This window comes from Schistocerca piceifrons, chromosome 2, assembly GCF_021461385.2.
Source record: "Schistocerca piceifrons isolate TAMUIC-IGC-003096 chromosome 2, iqSchPice1.1, whole genome shotgun sequence".
Lineage (NCBI taxonomy): Eukaryota > Metazoa > Arthropoda > Insecta > Orthoptera > Acrididae > Schistocerca > Schistocerca piceifrons.
Genome location: NC_060139.1, coordinates 536,985,974 through 536,999,877, shown reverse-complemented (window position 1 = coordinate 536,999,877; position 13,904 = coordinate 536,985,974). Strand labels below are relative to the sequence as shown.

The following is a 13,904-nucleotide window of genomic DNA, read 5'->3' as shown; positions in this document are numbered from 1 at the left end:
TCAAGCTATTATCTACGTAGTCGACTTACAAATTGACAAAGTAATAATATGTACTGACTCTTACGAAGGCATCCGAAGGAAAAACTGCAAATCCTTTGGGACGTGGTCTACTAAGAGGTCATAATCAAGCAAAGGAGCTGCCTCAGCTGATACACCTATAACGGATACCAGGACGTGTTGGAATCAGGGACAACGAGTATGTAGACCAACTGGCGAAAAGGTTGCAGCATTTACTTCCCGTTGACATACCTCCACCATACAGTGATTTTTGTAGTAGCCTCGCGAAATTAGGAATTTATGGTAATTTCCTATGGGACCAACTGCTGAGGTCTTCGGCCCCTAGGCTTACACGCTACTTAATCTAACTTAAACTGACTCACGCCAAGGACAACACACACACCCATGCCCGAGGGTCGACTTGAACCTCCGACGGGGGGAGCCGCGCGAACCGTGGCAAGGCGCCTAGACCGCGCAGCTTAGCCCCGCGAGTCAAGCAAAAACGGAATGGCCAAAGTTAGCGGACGTGGCCGTAACGTCGAAGGTAGATAGTATTTAGCGATCGCGCGGTCTAGGCGCCTTGCCACGGTTCGCGCGGCTCCCCCCGTCGGTGGTTCAAGTCCACCCTTTATTTGCAAAAAAAATGGCTCTGAGCACTATGGGACTTAACTTCTGAGGTCATCAGTCCCCCAGAACTACTTAAACCTAACTAACCTAAGGACATCACACACATCCATGCCCGAGGCAGGATTCGAACCTGCGACCGTAGCGGTCGCGCGGTTCCAGACTGTAGCGCCTAGAACCGCTCGGCCACCCTGGCCGGCAAGAGAAATTGCTACTATTAACAGAAGACAAGCAGGTGACACGAAGACTTATAAATCGAGACAATGTTAAGCATTAGTTCCCTCTCCAAGCTATGATTCCTGCCTCATTGTCGAGGACATGGTACATACACTGACAGAGTGAGAGAAATATAATCACCCAAGAACAAATACACTGTACAATATTTTAAAAATTAAGGAGCATTTTTCTCTGAGAGCAGCACTCAGTTTTATGAGTAGGTCCGTCGTCAGATGTATTTGTAATTGCATCAGTCTCTGTAAAAGAGAAACTTAAAATTTCAGGACCTTTTCTTATGTTTCGTTACAAACTAGCTTTCCTTGTTGACTGCTTATTTCGTTCAATTACATTTGTAATGATGTCAGACCAATGTCTTGTTGTATCGCTATGTGAAATATATTTAAGTGGTGAAATGAGCTCTACCAGAAACCAAATAAAATTTTGAGAAACTCTTGGTGGTTTTGTTTGTCCGTTACTCCATACACCAGAGGAGAGGCAGAGTCAGAGACATCACACTTCGATTGGTTGAAGCTTAATCTTTTCCAAAGCGTAGACGCTTCAAGTGAGATACTAGAGCACTTACAGAAAGTGTTAAATAGCAATAGTAACATGGAGGTGTGTCTCTTTGACATCTCACAACATACCGCCGTCATTTGCGCTGTTGTGCATCTTATTTTCAGTACAACGAGGAACAAAGATAAATGGAGATAAGTAACCAAGCGAAAAGCGAAAAACGAGCCACCAGAGACTACGGGTCTCTTATACCAAAATACTCTGAAAATATTCCTGACCAACCACCAAACTTTTGCCGGTGGAGTTGGGCTCACCCTACGTTTACTATTGTAGGGACCACTCTCATTTTGAGTCGTCAGCTGGTTCACGTTTCTCCATCTGTTGGGATTATTGGTCGACAGATCGAGAGCTGAGAAGTTATAATTTCCAACGTGTTTTGTGTGATCTCGAGAACCGAGATAAAATGTTCAAATACTACAACTTAGAACTGGACTTCCCAATCCACGTTGCGGATCTGCTCTTGTTGGCGACACTGGTCCAGAACAGCTACTGTAGTGATTCGTCAGTTGCTCATTTCAATCTACGTAAGCAAGAATCACAAAAGATCGAAGCTCGTACTGCTTATACGTGCAGGGACTAGAGTTTAAAACGAATGTCGTTTATTTCTTCTGAAATTAATATAGTTTACATCTAATATACTATTCTTTTTTCCTTCCTTCACTTGCACTTGCCTCAGTTATCGTACTTACTTCATTATTTCTCGGTATGGAAAGCACTTCACAACGATATACTAGAATATCACTACAGCATACCATCTGCACAAAAAAAAAAAAGAAAAATCATGTGTTTCATCAATACCTTTGATTTGCCCCGTAAAGGCCTATTATCTTTAAAAGGTTGAACACAATTAACCTCTGCGTTGATAAAAATAACTTCCTCAAAGGGTATGAATAAAAAATTCGTTTTTGCGGTCTGCTTTTATTTCGATAGGTGCATTGTTTTGGAATGCGCGGCATTTGGCGACATATGTGCACTGGTCGTAAGGAAACTAAAGCTGATAACACGGGTTTCAGGATGACCTAACCGTATAGAGCAATCTACGTAAGCTAGAATCACAAAGGAGCGAAACTCATACTGCAGCGACTAGAGTTTAAAACGAATAGCCTCATGATAATGCTTTCGGCAAAAAAGTCAAACATACAAAGCACTGAATACATTAGCTAGCGTTATCACTTTCAACGGCAGTGGAAGCGCGGAATTTCTCGGCTCCCTACATTTAGACATAGTGACTGTTACCTTTACCAGACAAATTTAATGTTGATCCATTTCCATAATCATACTTTCATGAAAATCTTTGTCCTGTTGGCAATTCTCAGAAAGCGCATACATCTTTATGAGACCAGTAAGTTCCAATCTGTGCGCTACTTACAGTTTGCAAGCAAACTCTTGAAGACACTTCCTCGCTAATGATAGTATGAGCTACACTGAGGTGGCACAAGTCACGGCATAGCGATATGTACATGTACAGATGGCGGTAATATCGTGTACACGTGGTAAAATAGGATTGTGCATTTGCGGAGGTGTCATTTGTACTCAAGTGACTAATGTGGAAGGATTTCCGACTTGATTATGGTCGCACGACGGAAATTAAGTCTTTGAATGCGGAATGGTAGTTGGAGCTGGACGTAGGGGACATTCCGTTTCAGAAATCGTTAGGAATTCAATACTCCGAGATTCACAGTGTCAAGAGTGTGCCAAAAATACCAAATATCAGGCATTACATGTCACCACGAACAACGCAGTGGCCGACGACTACCACTTAACGTTCGAAAGCACCGGCATTTGCGTAGAGTTGTCAGTGCTAACAGACAGCAACACTCCTTGAAATAACGGCAGGATTCAATGTAGGACGTACAACATACGTATCAGGTAGAGCAGTGCAGCGAAATTTAGCGTTAATGGGCTACGGCAACAGACGATCGACGCGAGTGCCTTTGCTAACCGTACGTACATCGCCTGCAGCGCCTCTCCTGAGCTCGAGACCAGATCGGTTGGGCCCTAGGCCACTCGGAAACCGGGCTGGTCAGATAAATCCCGATTTCAGTTGGTAATAACTGATAGTAGGTTTTGAGTGTGGTGCAGACCCCACGAAGCCATGGGCCTAGGTTGTCAACAAGGCACCGTGCAAGCTGATAGTGGATCCATAATCGTGTGTGCTGTGTTTACATGGAATGGACTGGGTCCTCGGCTATGTTCGACTACTTGGAGACCATATGCAGCCTTTCATGGGCTTCATGTTCCCAAAAAGTGATGTTATTTTATGGATGACAATGCGCCATGTCACCAAGCCACAATTGTTCGTGATTGATTTGAAGAACATTCTGGACAATTCGAGCGAATGATTTGACCACCCAGATTACCCGACATGGATCCCATCGAACATTTACGCGACGTTTCACTCCGAGCACAAAATCGTGCTCCAGCAACACTTCCGCAATTAGGACAGCTATGGAGGCAGCATGGCTCATTATTTCTGCAGCGGAGTTCCAAAGACTTGTTGAGTCCATGTTAAGTCGAGTTGCTGTACTACGCCGGGCAAAAGGAGGCCCGGCACGCTATTAGGAGGTATTGGCACCTCAGTGCATAATCGCTGGTTGGTACTCTGTACTGATATCTGCGAACGCTGTTGGAAACTCCCACACACTTTATAGGTTGTATAGTCATTAAAACGTGGCCTCGAAGGACTACGGATGACGTATGCATCCTTCGCGAAATTTATCGTACCATAACTAAAGACATTGAAAACGAGTGTTCCGCGACTTCAGTGCGAACCTTCACGATATTTTCTACAACATGATAATTACTGTGTCAATATTATGGTTGTTCACAACGTCCTGGCCGCCTTTTCAGGCAGGTGTGGGGAGAGGAGGAAGCGACTGCGCCCACCAAAGCCCGACACACGAACAGGATAGGGGAGAGTGATGGATGGCACTACATGTGTGCCTCCAGGTTTAATACGACACGGTATGACAGTCACTTCTTAGCGGCTTCTGTACATACGGGATCACAGATAATGTAGTATTAGATCGCCAGTGTTGGCAGTGACTAGACGCAAAACACTCGCTACCCAAAGATGACCGACTTCTATTCGCTTCAGCCAACCCAGAACTTTGATCAAAAGTGGCCTCTATTTGCCTGTGTTGTTTGGTCTGCACGAAGCACCCATTTATCAACTATGAGTGACTAACAAATACAGTACATGACACCGACACAATAAGTTAAAGAATAAGCTATACAAAAGTAATTATGATAACTTATTGTTCAGCCGCAGGAACTTTGCTGGATTAAATTATTCAGATTTCTCGCTTCATTTTGCCACAGCCCAGCGTCCATTATCCCAAAGACCCCCTTAATTTTCAGGTATTTACCTCTTTTTCAATGTAAACGCACTGATTACATTATGCAGTAATTAATTTTGATGCCCTTGACTAACAAAATAAAATTGTGAACTTAACTCTCAGAAGTTATAATGCTAAACAAGTTACCAATTAATTACAATGCTGCTTCTTTCAACGCCGATCAGAATCGTTACCAAAGACTGTTTAGTCATTGCATATGGGACACAAAAATATAGCCAAAAACGCAGTCACTCTTCATTCTTCTTACCACAGTCCTTCATCACAGACAAATATTAAAGAAAACAATAAACATTTTAAATGAAATGTTCTCTTTGTTAACAGACGTTTACAAAACTTGCGTCGAATAACGATGTGCAGTCTTGCTTAACAGAAATAAGATATTAATGGAAAATCAGTGCCTTTAGTAATGTCTCAAAAGAATTTTACGTTGTGTGCAAGTTAGCCTAGCTATTGTGTGAGTCTTTGCCGTAATGAGCACTGTGTGTGTATTGTTACCACCGCTGTACTTCAGCTGTTCCACAGTTTCTTACCAAAGTAGAAATATGCTAAAAGATGACTCTGATTTTCTCTTGAAGTAGAGATAGGGGCATTACGTGAATAGTGTCGTACTCAACTATTTTGTTCAAAATTACAGGAGTATCTGAACGACTCATATTAACAATAACTAATGTGGACTGAAAATCAATAAACTGGTGAGACTGTTCCACATAATTACGGGTTTTCTGAACTTAATTAATCAGCTTGAAAGTCGCTCGGGCACGCAGCCAGATTAATTGATCTTTGTAGATCGAATTTTCGACGGCGTAACATGCCATCATCATCAGGTTACTCCCGATGAGTGGCATCGTGGACCATTGGGAGCGATATACATACCTGTCGTCTCCCCCTTACCGATCCCGTATACAGACCGCTCAATGTGCCGGCCGCGGTGGTGGATGTTAATTTATCAGTATATTAATCGCTTTTTTGATAAGTGAGACGACTTTTGTGGTATGATATTAGTTGCTGCCTCATGGGACTTTGTTTTTGTTTTCTGCTATTAACGAATAAAAAAATCTTGGCACTAGCCATTAGCTGCGCAACTATACACGCACTGCACACTGCGTGTTACTTACCCAGCCACCAAGAGTAATAATATCAGATCTAATAACAGTAACAACAACAATAATAATTATGATAACAGATATGTCCACCTTTAAATTAATTAAATTTGAAGGCAAATACATACTGTAGCGACCCAGATCGTGAGTTGTGTTCTGATCAGGAAGTCGAGCAAGAACGAGGATGAGTGGTCCAGAGCAAGAACGAGGATGAATGGTCCAGAGCAAGCCCAGAGGCGTCAGTGATACAATAATCTGTAATAACAGTTAATGGATGAGCAAAACTTACGAAGATACAACTGTCTTCAGAGCTCGGTGGCGGCTGGGCACCAAGGATGGGAAAAACCGATCGGTTAAAACCGATACCGGCATTTTAGTTCTTAACAGCCGATATTTTTTGGTATTTGTTTGGTCTCGGTTGTAAAAGGTTTCATTTTCATTGTTTACTAACAATCGAGTAAAAAGCCGGCATGCCAATTTACCATGGCTACAGTGTTAAAAATTTCTGTTTTTAAATAAAACTTTTTTTAAAAAACGAGTAATACTTGTTCGTAAAATTTCCATTGCTTTGAAATATTGGATTATTATAAAAACTGGGAAAAGCAACTGGCCCTAGATTAATAACAACGGCTTCAGTTAAAAACTAGCAACACACACATGACTTAAGAACCGGTACAGCACTGCAGAGACAATAATAATAATAATAATGGCGTGTTGAAATGTGCGTGGCCTATTAGAAGGTAAACACGTACGTTCACTGTGCAAGACTTACCTGCACCTGGTCTACACGAAGTTTCTCGCTGTTGTCTACGGGCCTTAGTGATATTACAGATTGGTATTGTCCCTTGTTTGTGGAAGTATTTTTCGATGTGCGGTAGCAGTGAAGTGCAATGCTCCATCTGCTTCAAAAGATTAAAAAAAGGTGGAGGCACAATAAACTTGTGACATGTTGTTATTGTTGTGGTCTTCAGTCCTGAGACTAGTTTGATGCAGCTCTCCATGCTACTCTATCCTGTGCAAGCTTCTTCATCTCCCAGTACCTACTGCAACCTACATCCTTCTGAATCTGTTTAGTGTATTCATCTCTTGGTCTCCCTCTACGATTTTTACCCTCCACGCTGCCCTCCAATCCTGAACTGGTGATCCCTTGATGCCTCAGAACATGCCCTACCAACCGATCCCTTCTTCTAGTCAAGTTGTGTCACAAACTTCTCTTCTCTCCAAGTATATTCAATACCTCCTCATTAGTTATGTGACCTACCCATCTAATCTTCAGCATTCTTCTGTAGCACCACATTTCGAAAGCTTCTATTCTCTTCTTGTCTAAACTATTTATCGTCCACGTTTCACTTACATACATGGCTATACTCCATACAAATACTTTCAGAAACAACTTCCTGACACTTAAATCAATACTCGATGTTAACAAATTTCTCTTCTTCGGAAACGCTTTCCTTGACGTTGCCAGTCTACAGTTTGCATCCTCTCTACTTTGACCATCATCAGTTATTTTTCTCCCCAAATAGCAAAACTCATTTACTACTTTAAGCGTCTCATTTCCTAATCTAATTCTCGCAGCATCACTCGATTTAATTCGACTACATTCCATTATCCTCGTTTTGCTTTCGTTGATGTTCATTTTATATCCTCCTTTCAAGACACTGTCCATTCCGTTCAGCTGCTCTTCCAGGTCCTTTGCTGTCTCTGACTTGTGACATATAAGGAGGAAATACCTACAATGTTCTTTGGAAGAGAAGGTAACTTTGACTGACATACCTATAATTTCATTGACGTACTACAAACTTGGTATAATAAATGAACCGTTAATTTTGTGGTTGCTTAAGGGGAATCAGCTGTTACCATTCGTAGGTTGCGTCACGTCTGCCTGCTGTGCTGGCGATGGCAGCGAGGCGAGGCAGTGTGGCCTACCCTGGCGTACTGCGATGGCCAAGTGCGGCTACCATCTGATCGCCCTCGAAGACATGTGCTCAGGTGGAGTCTGGTGACTGTGTTTCAGGATGCCAGCTTTCGTGAAGACTAGGCCCCCGTCACCCAGTGTGGATCGACCAAGAAAGCAACAGACGCTCACAACTCGGCCACACGACAGAGCGGACGCGCCTCGCCTCGTCGGTGCGAGGATGGCAGCTTGCAGGTCATCTGTGATGACCCAGAGTGGCGACGGGCTGGCTGTACACCAGTCTTCCCATCCGTGATGGCCCAGGAGGCAGCATCGGCAGGTCGCGGCTCTGGTACACATCAGGTTGGCTGCGTCTCGGTGTAGAAGCCAGCAAGCAAGTTGCAAGAGGGCCTTTATCGATCAGAGTGTCGTGGTTTCAATAAAACTCAGCAGATTCTCATTCTCTCTAGTTCTAGCGACACGGACAGAATGGTTGCATGACACAATATGTTCTTGAGCTCCGAAGCTCATTCTATTTAATGGGTCGAGCCAGCGTCTGTGACATAGTGGCTATGGTTGTATGAGCATATTACAATTTCAGTAATGATTCTGGGTTTCTGAGCTCGGTTCTTTCTGTCAAGGTTTGACTTTGTAGTGGCGCTCAGTCGGTGAAGTTACATAGTGTTACCTCACAATGTCTTCTTAAGTAGCATAGCGGTGCTTGCGCTTCTTTGTGCCCTGTTCTGAGGTCTGTTGCTTCGGCGGTACCCCGTGTGACGATAACGATCGGCATACCCGTCCAGCAGTAATCTACACTGTTCCCAGCTCGCTCGTTAGGACTTCAACAAAATTTTAAGCCTGGCCAGTAAAATTATTCTGCTGTGCAACAGTACAAATTGTTTTCCATTTCTGTGAGAGAAAGTTTACTTTGTAGAGCACTATACAAAGACTGGAGAAAAACAACTGTGTTTGGACTGCACTTTTTGAGAATTCTTCCAGTGACTCAGTCTGGCGTGTAGACTTTCCAAGATTAGTTTTATGTGATCATATCACGGTAGGGGACGTCTAATCGAGCAAAATTTTCCAGATAACCGTAGGTCGGAAATGTACCACTTGGTACTACGTCTATAAACGTTAGCCAATCCGGTAATCATCCAGCGTACTCCAGTTTACGTCCGGGAAGAAATGGTCACAAGAACTCTTGAGGCCGCATCATTCCAGGAATTTTCGACTGACTTGGAGTCTGTAATTGCGAATATTTACTATAAGAAGATGTGATTTGAGAGAAAAAGTGGTTAAAATTTAATTTCTGTTTCCTTTCCCATTATTGACTTAGTTCACATTTTCTGATCTATTGTACTTTTGGGGAAAGAGGTTCATACATGTTGTTTGTACATAAGCAAAATTTAAAACATTTAGCCTTTAGATTTAATTATTACCACTTTGCCGTCCGCACGTCTGGTACAGATTTATTCGCTTGGCGCCGGCAGCGCTAATTCAGATTACTTGTCTTGTCGCCGGCCGCTTGTCACCTTTCCATTGATGATAAGCTTCAAACATTGACAAGCTTCAAACATTGACTTTTGCGCGCTTTAATTTTTCCGGAAATTCTCTGTTTTGCGGTATCGTTCCACAAACTCGAATTTTCTTTTCAAGTAACTTCTCTGCAAGTTATACACTGTTATAATAATTATCCATGTAGAGGTGATGCCACTTTCCTTCAGAAGGTGTCAATAGTTCCATCACTGTTTTTGCAAAAGGTTGTCCAGCGCCGGAATATATCTCGAATGAGGAACTGTATCCCGTACTCAAATCACACAGCATCCGAATGAGTATGCCATATTTCGCAATTTTCGAAGGATTGTAAAATATGAAATTTAATTGTCCACGCCACGGTATCATTCCTTCATCAGTTGATATGTTTCGACTTAGAGTAAACATTTTTTTAAACTTTTTGGAAAAATAATCAATTACGAATTGCACTTTGAAAAGCCGGTCGGCATTATTCGGTTTATTATTGTTGTCGGCAAAATGTAAAAATGATAAAATTTGTCTGAATCGGTTGCGGGACATCATTTTGCGAAATATCGGTGTTCTATCAACGGATTCATTGACCAGTAATCATAGATCCTTGCTTTTTTTTACAATTCCCATAAGGATAGCAAGGCCAAACCATTTTCTAAGTTCGGGTCCCGTAACGTCGACAGATTTGGCATTTTTTATCCAGTTTCCTTCTATTGCAATTTTGACTGTAATACTTGTTGGTTTCGTTGCTAATATATTCAAATAGATCGTTCCCAGCATATAATTCTACGATATCCACGACGCTCTGTGTATCTTTGGGAAATATGTGTGGACGCGGAGATCCTTCAAATTTATTATTGGTCCTCAGTAAATCATAGTCTGTCTTCTTCGTCTGATTCATCCGAATCAGTTGGCAACCGTAGCATTCGCCGAATACTTCTTGGACGTATTACACTATCTTCCGACGAATCTGCTTCACTTTCATTTTTTTGATATCCAATGTCTTCTTCCCAATCGGAACGTCGTCCGGAACGTCAGACAAGACGTCCGCGCATTCATCGTAAATAATCGTATCGTCTCTTTCGTCTGCCATGATGAAAGTGCACAAGTACTTATAAAAACAAAAAACTTGTTGACGTGTGTAACTTATTGTTACTTAAACAAAACCCCAACAGAATGAAAAAGATACTAAAGTGCTGTCACCGGCCACTGCGCGGTACTATGCTTATGACACCACTGTGCTGTCGCCGACCACTGAGCGATTATGTGCACAGGACACCACAGTGGTATCGCCGGACGGCAAAGTGTTAATAAGATCGCACATACCACTATCAAACGTCGACTATCTTATTGCAGTGCTTTTTCTCCAATACTGCTTATTATCTTAACAGATTAATGACGTTACTGCACTTTTAGTGTACTTGATTTTATAATCAAGGTTTACTCGGCAAAGGTCATTGAACATCTGCATCTGACGTAAAGAGTCGTGAATAGGCATTTAACGATTGTCTAGCTCTGGTTGTTCAGATAAAGCCATTATCTTCAGCTAATTTACTTAGTGACTCTGTTCAAGAGCATAACTGGTTTCAGCTAGGGTAAGTTAATATAAATGCACACACTACAGCGCGCTCGTCGCTAATTGGCCGTCAGTTGCAATGGTGCGTTCCCGACTCGCGATTTAATGGGAAATTTTGCTTGATTTGACGTCCTCTACTCTTCTCTGACCTTATTATCAACATTTTTACCCCTAATCTGCACAAGATACTAGCAAATATTTTTGAATCACTTGTTTTGGTTCATTTTAGGTCCTACTGTTGCTTTTCAGAATGAAATCTCATTGAATCTCCAGAACTCTGCGTTGGAGCAGGAGAAGGAGGAGGAGATCAGTGTTTAACGTCCCATCGACAATGAGGTCGTAAGAGACGGAGCGCAAGCTCGGTTTGGGGAAGGAAATCGGCCGTGCTCTTTCAAAGGAACCATTCCGGCATTTGCCTGAAGCGATTTAGGAAAATCACGGAAAACCTGGATCTGGATGGGCGGACGCGGGTTACAACATTCGTCCAGTGTGCTACGTGCTAACCACTGCGCCACCTCGCTCGGTCCTGTGTTAGAGAGTACGCTGATCTGAAGTTTCCTGATTGATTACAACGATGTGTCAGACAGGTACTCGAGCTTGGGACTTCTGATTTTCGCGGGCAAATACTCTGCCGATTGAGCTACCCAAGCGCGACTCATGATCAGTCCATCCAGCTTTACTTCTGCCAGTACTTCATCTCCCACGTTCCGTACTTCACATAAGTTCTGCTGTATACCTTGCGCGACTAGCACTTATTGGGGATAGAATACTGCGAAGACACGGCTTAGCGACAGTCTGGTGGATTGCTTCTAGAACGGATTTTCATTATCCCCGAAAGGCAGAAGCTCGAGTGCCGCTCCAGACTCAGTTGTAAGTTCTCAGGAAGTTTTATGTTGATGTCACTCTTTAACTGTGGGCTGTGTTAACGAGGACGTGGGAAATGATGTGGGACAGTCTTCGAGAGTTCTTACCAAATTATATCTCCGTTATTAGTGCCAAAAATTTAATGTGGCTGGAGTGTTTTTCACGTTTTAAGCCCGACAGCTCCTTCCGATTTCATTTGCGGTTGGAGCGGCGCAGCCTGAAGGCTTCGCTGCTCTCACCACAGGAACTGCGCGGATCTGGCTCATTGGAGGACGCCTGCCTCGATCAAACTCTTTCCCATCAGGCTGACGTCTCTCGCAGTCCCATTCTGCCACAGATGTCAAAGAAATTGGGAACATATTGGATAGAGGCCTGCCTAATCAGTAAAAATCTAAAAAAAAAAAAGGCTATGCAATATACTCGATACTAAAGGAATTAGATTTGGAAATCAGACACGGAAAGTAGCAGACGATTTTTGCTATTTAGGCGGGAAAGTATGTGACGATGGAAGACGCAGAATGGATGTAAAATGCAGAGCAACAACTAGCAAGAAAAATGTATTAAAATACAATATAAAAGTTAACTGTGCGGCACTCTCTTCCGAAAGTACCTGTTTGGAATATAACTCGTGGAGAACGATAAACAGTTAACAGGAAAATAGAAGCTTTTAAAAAGCTGTATGTACATGGATTAACGAATGAAAAGCAAGTGAATCGGATTTTGGACAAAAGACATTTGTGACACAACTCGACTAAAAGAAGGAATAGGTTTATGGATACATCCTGAGGCCTCGAGGATTAAGTAGTTTTGTGATACAGAGAAGTGTGATTGTGAAAAATGTGAAACCAGTACATGTTAAATGTTCAAATGACTTACGGGAGATCAGGGACTAACGTCCTTGGTAAAGGCCGGGATTTCGATAGCAGAACAGCTCAGAACTGTAAAAGACTAAATGCAGCGAGAGTTTGCTGTGCATGGCAACTTATGCCCTCGGTTTGCGGGATTGCGCCAACCAGGCAACCTAGGGCCGGCGTATGCAGACTTGCACAGGTTAAACTATCGCAGGGAGTTGCATCAGACCAGTCTCAGGAATGAAGGCCACAGCACGAGCGTAACTTTTGAGAGAAGATCGCATCTCTGGCTTCTCTCCAGTAGATTATCTGCAGAGGACCAACATGAGTCTTTCTTTGACGCTTACATAATCCATGGAACACTGTAAGCAGGCTGGCAAGTCTACTGACTACGCTTTTCTGGTCGGATGTTCGCTCGACGGTGGCATTGTGCTGTGCGTCTTACAGCCGATATTGCCGTTACAGTAATGCACGGTTTCTGATGAAGACACCACGTTCTGTGATTCTGTGGCGATTGACGGAGCACCGTTCGGCTTGTGAGTGTACGAGACCAGTATGAAGACAATAAAATCTGAAGTGATGGCGAGCCATACTGAGGGTTGGTGTGCCATGCCACGTAATGGTGGAAATATCGAAGCGGCAACTGACCATATGACGTTTACGGCGTTAATTAAAGAAAATGACATGAAAGTCGTGGAAGGTTGTCTAACAGTTTTAAGTCGTAGGTGCAGCCACAAGTTATAGATACACGTAGGGTAAGTCTGGGAGAGTTCGACCACAACATAAACTTTGTGTGTTATTCACGTTTTTTTGACATCTGTCAGCATGCTCGTATAGAGCATCATATAAAATTAAGTTCAATATATTACTGAGATAATGCCACTTAAAATACAAGAGGTATGCTAAAACGAAAATGTACAAGAGTGATCCATCTCACCCTTGGGTGTGTGATTGAGGTGGACCAGTGTACAGGAGAGATGGACCATATGCAAATGGCTACACATGAAGAAATGAGTCAATTAAAATTTTATATTTTTGTTTGTTATCTGTTGTATTGATTACAGAATTATTATTAATTAAATATTTAGGTCCAGAACGATTTTATCAGTGTATTATAAATCTTGATTGAACACCAATTTTTCTAATGATTTGTTGGCTTTGTTCAAGCAATTAGCCTCTAAACCCCCCCCCCCCCCCATAACAATTACACTTATTGCCAAATGTTGAACAATATTCTTGTGATCATCGTGAACAGGAAAAACACTGAATCCAATTGTCATTGTTATTAGTTTCGTAATTGGCCCCACCATACCCAAGAAACAC

At 42.6% G+C, this 13,904-nt stretch overlaps 1 protein-coding gene across 1 annotated transcript in view; it reads right to left on the bottom strand.

Moving 5' to 3' along the window:
* LOC124775556 (cilia- and flagella-associated protein 58-like) overlaps positions 1–12,089 on the bottom strand; it is an 81,380-nt gene extending 69,291 nt beyond the window's left edge. The window contains exon 1 of the mRNA XM_047250385.1: positions 11,970–12,089. Within this exon, the coding sequence (XP_047106341.1) occupies positions 11,970–12,089 (120 nt within the window). The remainder of the gene's footprint in view (positions 1–11,969) is intronic.
* Positions 12,090–13,904: the final 1,815 nt, after the last annotated feature.